Source organism: Rhinopithecus bieti, unplaced genomic scaffold (assembly GCF_001698545.2).
Source record: "Rhinopithecus bieti isolate Rb0 unplaced genomic scaffold, ASM169854v2 scaffold_16559, whole genome shotgun sequence".
Lineage (NCBI taxonomy): Eukaryota > Metazoa > Chordata > Mammalia > Primates > Cercopithecidae > Rhinopithecus > Rhinopithecus bieti.
This window is the reverse complement of record NW_016808724.1, coordinates 823158-828028: the sequence shown is the minus strand read 5'-3', so window position 1 is coordinate 828028 and position 4871 is coordinate 823158. Positions and strand designations below refer to the sequence as shown.

Below are 4871 nucleotides of genomic sequence, written 5' to 3'. Positions count from 1 at the left end.
GAGCAAAGATACCCACACCTGCACAGATGCACACACCCACAGGAATGCACACAGACATGCATGCACACAAACACCAGACACGTGTGCACACACAAAGGCATACACAGACACGTGCACACACAGGAACAACGGTACACATACATGCATGCACACTGACAATATTCACACACAAACTCACAGACCCACACCTACACGCAGACACCTCTCCCCAACTACCAGAGCTGCAGGAACTCTGGCACCAGGCCAGCACCGTGGACAGCGCCAAAGATTCCTGGTGTGTGAAGTTGGGGCAATCCACTCCCTGAGGTGCAGGAGAAACCAGAAGACGACAGGGAGGTGGCCAACAGGAAGTGTGACCGCTCACAGCAAGGCGCTGGCAGCTCCAACTTCATCTGAGGAGTCTCAGGAAGACGGAGGCTGCCCACCTGCTCCAGACTCCTTGGCCCTAGAGGACGCACCTGCAAGGGCGAGTGAAGCTGTCCTGGGCATGCAGCAGTCACAGCAAGAATGAATTCTTATTAAAAAGCAACCAAGCATCCTGCGCTCCAGCACACGTTCCCCAGGCTGACAGCAGGCTGGGTGCCACGCAGGAGGAGGCCTCTGGGATGGGGCTCTGTGGCCTTCCCTACAGAAGGCCCAGCCAGGCCAGCAAGGCCGTGCCAGCAGCATGGTGCCCTCAGAGCTCTCTCCTTGATGCGGGTGGCTGGCACCACTGAACCACCTTGATGGGAAACTGCAGGACAAGGAGTCAAAGGACTGGCCTCAGGGTACAGTGAGTCGAATGCAGGGGGCGCTGCCGGGCAGGGACTCTGCTTAAATCCACTGGCACATCCCCCCACCACACACACAGCAGCAGGTGGTGAGGGCAGGCCTGGTGCAGGGAGAGAGGGAGTGGCATGACTGCCTGGCACTCCTCTGCCTGCTCAGGGCTGGGCCCTGGGATGGGGCTCCCGCCTCCACGGGGCTGTGGCCCTCACCCCAGCATCTGAGGATCGCCTCTGCCCAGCAAAGCCCACACAAGCTTTGGCTCCTCCGGAAATGTCCCGGAAGCACACACGGAGTCAGGGAGAGGACCAGAGCCAAACCCCTCACAATGACCAACCACCAGGGAGGAGGCTCCGTGAGCCAGACAACAAGACTCCGCCCAGGGAGCAGGGACACAGTCAGCGTCTCGAGAAGGAAGAAAGGAGCAAGGCCCCGCATGGCTCTGCTCACCAACACAAGATGCCCTGACAGGCACTGGGAGCCGTCCAGGGAGGAGGAGGCAGCAAGGCTCAACCCAGCCAACAGCAGATGCAGTCACTCCTGCCAGGAGTCACCTGGGCAGCTCCTGAGGTCCTCACCCACCGCAGCAGGCCCCTTCCTCGAGGAGCACGCAGCCCCTGGGGGATCTGTGACACTGGGGGCCTCCCCAGTCCACTGCAACCCCACGCCAGGCTCCCCTGACCGCTGGCTACCCTGCATGCCAGAAACAGCCCGACCTGAGCTAGCACTTAATTACATGCCAGATATTCACCCAATCTCCCTGGGTAGAATGGAGGCCACAGTGCCCTTCCCCTTCCTGGGATCCTCTTCAGTTAGGAGAGCGGTTCATGGTCGGAGCTGCACAGCACCTCTCAGGCTTGCAAAGTAGGCCCAAGAAACATCCTCTAGTGCTCTACTTACACCAGCATAACATAGAGCACATGTGACCAATTTGTACTCAAGTGGAGCTGCTGCAAAGGCAACACATTCTTCCCATTAATCCTGCGGAGTTTTGCTACACATTGTTACAGGGAAATTGTCTCATTAACAGGTTACATTGCCTAGCAAAACAATCTACTTCCAGGAAAAAAAAAAAAAGCCTAGAATCACTGTTTAGCCTGACTGCCAACCTTTCCACCTCATGTTTCCTGGTCTGTGCCAGAGCCAAGCAGGGGAAAGTATGGGCCCCTGGATGTGTCCTCTGTCAGCAAGCACTGCCCTAACCCCAAGCACAGCCTCAAAGCACAGCAGAGCTTCACTTAGCTCGGGGAGGGAAGGATACCTGCCTGATTCGCTGTTGCAGCCAGGGCCTGAGGGGCTCTGCCACACTCAGCAGACGCTCGGCCAACACCCTGCGGTGAATAAACGACGCCAAGTCAGAGTTCTGTGTGGGGTCCGCTCCAGGAGGGCACACCTGCGTCTCGTGGCACCTGCCTCCTCTCCCACCATCAACAATGGTGCCCAACCCCCATCTGCAACCACCCCACGACCCTGAGCTGGACCACAGGAAAAGAGACATTCCTGCAAGCGGATGTCTCCATTCCCTCCTCCAGAGGCACACTCGGCACAAGCACACCCCAGTTCCCTGCTCCATCAGATCACAAATGCTGGGAAGTTTTATACCAGCTAAATCCTCCCTTCAGTGCCTCTCAGAGCCTAAGTGCCACTCAGCTGATGGGCTATTCAGACGATCGCGAGGAAGACACACAGAAAACTAATATTTTCTCTCCCAGTTACATTTTATACTTTTGGGATTTATTAACCCATCCTTCCAACCACAATGTCCTTAAACAACCTAAATTTACTTGACCATTCTGTCACATATCCAATAGTTTGAAAAAAAGGCCGTTTCGAGGGAAGATGATTAGTGAATGACTCAAACAATTAACTTCCATTCACTTTAATTTAGTGAGTAGAGAAAGGTTTTTTTTAAGTTGATTAGGTACATTACAGATGCTATAGAGTTGCAAACATTTGAAAGAATGTAAGAGAAGAATGTGCTATGGTTTAAAACGAGAAGAAAACCCGCAGTAGCAAGAAGCCCCCCACTACGAAGGCAGGGACAGCTTTGCAGGCAGTTCACCGTCAGGTCTGCTCCTAAGAACCTCGACACTGAATTCACAGCCTGCCAGGTCATGAACAAGGTAGTTCTGGTGCTGATTAACATATGTGAATGTCCATTTTAGAGCCTAACATCTGACTGCTTAAAAACTGTTAGGTCATTTTTAACCTTTGAGCTGATCAGGTGACAACTCCCTGGCCCTGAAGGAGAGGGGGAAGCCCAAGTGCAGTGTTTCCCTAAAAACCATATTTTCCATATTTGAGACCATATTTTCCTCCACATTCTGCCTCGAGAAATTTTTTTTAAGCAATTTTTTCGTTAACTACAGTTTGCCACTTTTCATTTCAAAGGGACAAATATCAGTTTTAAACATAGAGAAGGAAAAAAATTCATCAGCGTCTGAATTAATCCAAGTAACACGAGCTTCAGGTCAAAAACCGCCACTCTTTGCATTATAATGATGATTACAGGGTGAGGGTAATGAGCTGGGGTTTGCAGGAGGAAGGAGCACGCTTTATTTTCTAACACTTCCGTTCTAAGGCATGGCCAGGTTAACCAATTCCATTTTTCTGCTCCTGTCTTTGGTACTGCCTAATACTATCACAGAATTTAATAAGCACTAGGATGCACCCCACACCTTAGGTCCACTGAAGGTAAACGCCACGACCTACTTCTCTCAGATGAGGACACAGTGGCTCAGGGAGGTTCTGCTGTACTTTTTGGTGAGGCTGCCGGAGCTGGCTGCAGCTCCACGCCGGAGCCCCGGGCTAGGACCCCTCTGAAGAGCTGAGCGGCCCCTACTCACTCACCGACAGGGGCTCTGCTAAGAACACGAACCCCTGGCTGGGCTCGCCGCCGCCCAAGTCCCCAGACACCAGGTGTGGCCTGGCAGGGCCGGCCCGACCAGCAGCCATGCAAGCAACAACACGGGCGAGGGGTGGGCCGCGGTCCGGGGTCGAGGTCTGGGGTAAGAGCGGGGGATGGGTAGGGATTGGGGTGGAGGTGGAGAGTTGGTCCGGGTTTGGGGTGGGGCCTGCAGAGGAGCTGGGGTCAGGGTCCCGAGTCAATACTGCGGTCTAAGCCGAGAGCCGGGTCTGGGGTCCGGGCAGAAAGCCTCCACGCCGCCCCCACCTACCGTGCTTCCTGTGCGCCGCCATGCGGGACCCGGCCGCGGACCTCAGTCCACCGCTCTCAGGTCCGACCTAAGCGCCCTGCCTTCCGGGTTCCGCCCTCCTGGGCCCGCCCACAACAGCAGGAATGTCCAATCCGAATACGGGACCCTGCCACGGGCTGTCAGTCAACTACAACACGGCCGTGGATTGGCTGATATCGAGTCTGTGGGCGTGTCGCGAGGCTCCAGACCCGCCTCTGGGAGCCTCGCTGCCGAGCGTGCGCGGAGGGAGGCTGCGGGGGCGCCGGCGCGGGCTCTCGGGAGCCTGAGGACGCTGTGGGGGCGCTGGCTGCGCCTGCTCTACGCGGTGGCGGAACTCTGGGGGCGAACGCCAGGAAGGACGCTGTGGAGAAGAGGGGAGCGGAGGGCCCCAGAGGAGACGCGCCCCGCCCCCAGCCCCACGCGTGCATCTGCGGATCCGCAGTCCCCGCTTCGCCCCTAGGCGCCTGACGGACACGGGAGTGGCCAGGGCAGTGCCCCCGGCCCCAAGGCACCTGCAGGATACAGGGAGTGGCTAGGGCGGTGTCGCCGGTCTCCAGGGACCTGCGAGACACGGGGAGTGGCCAGGGCTGTGACCCCAGCCCCCAGGCACCTGGAGGATACAGGGAGTGGCCAGGGCGGTGACCTCCAGCCCCCAGACACCTGCTGGACACAGGAGTGGCCAGGGCGGTGACCCCAACCCCCAAGCACTTGCTGGGCATAGGGAGTGACCAGGGCAGTGCCCCCGGCCCCCAGGCACCTGCAGGATACAAGGAATGGCCAGGGCGGTGTCCCCGGACCTCAGGCACCTGCAGGATGCAGAGAATGGCCAGGGCGATGCCCCCGGCCCCCAGACACTTGCTGGACACAGGAGTGGCCAGGGCGGTGACCCCAACCCCCAGGCACCTGCTGGAC

The 4871-nt window shown here is 57.3% G+C and overlaps 1 protein-coding gene across 1 annotated transcript in view; it reads right to left on the bottom strand.

The window, feature by feature from the left end:
- The window catches only part of ERICH1 (glutamate rich 1), a 61244-nt gene extending 57202 nt beyond the window's left edge, over positions 1 to 4042 (bottom strand). The window contains 1 exon segment of the mRNA XM_017887052.1: positions 3942 to 4042. Within this exon segment, the coding sequence (XP_017742541.1) occupies positions 3942 to 3963 (22 nt within the window). The 5' untranslated portion in view covers positions 3964 to 4042.
- Positions 4043 to 4871: the final 829 nt, after the last annotated feature.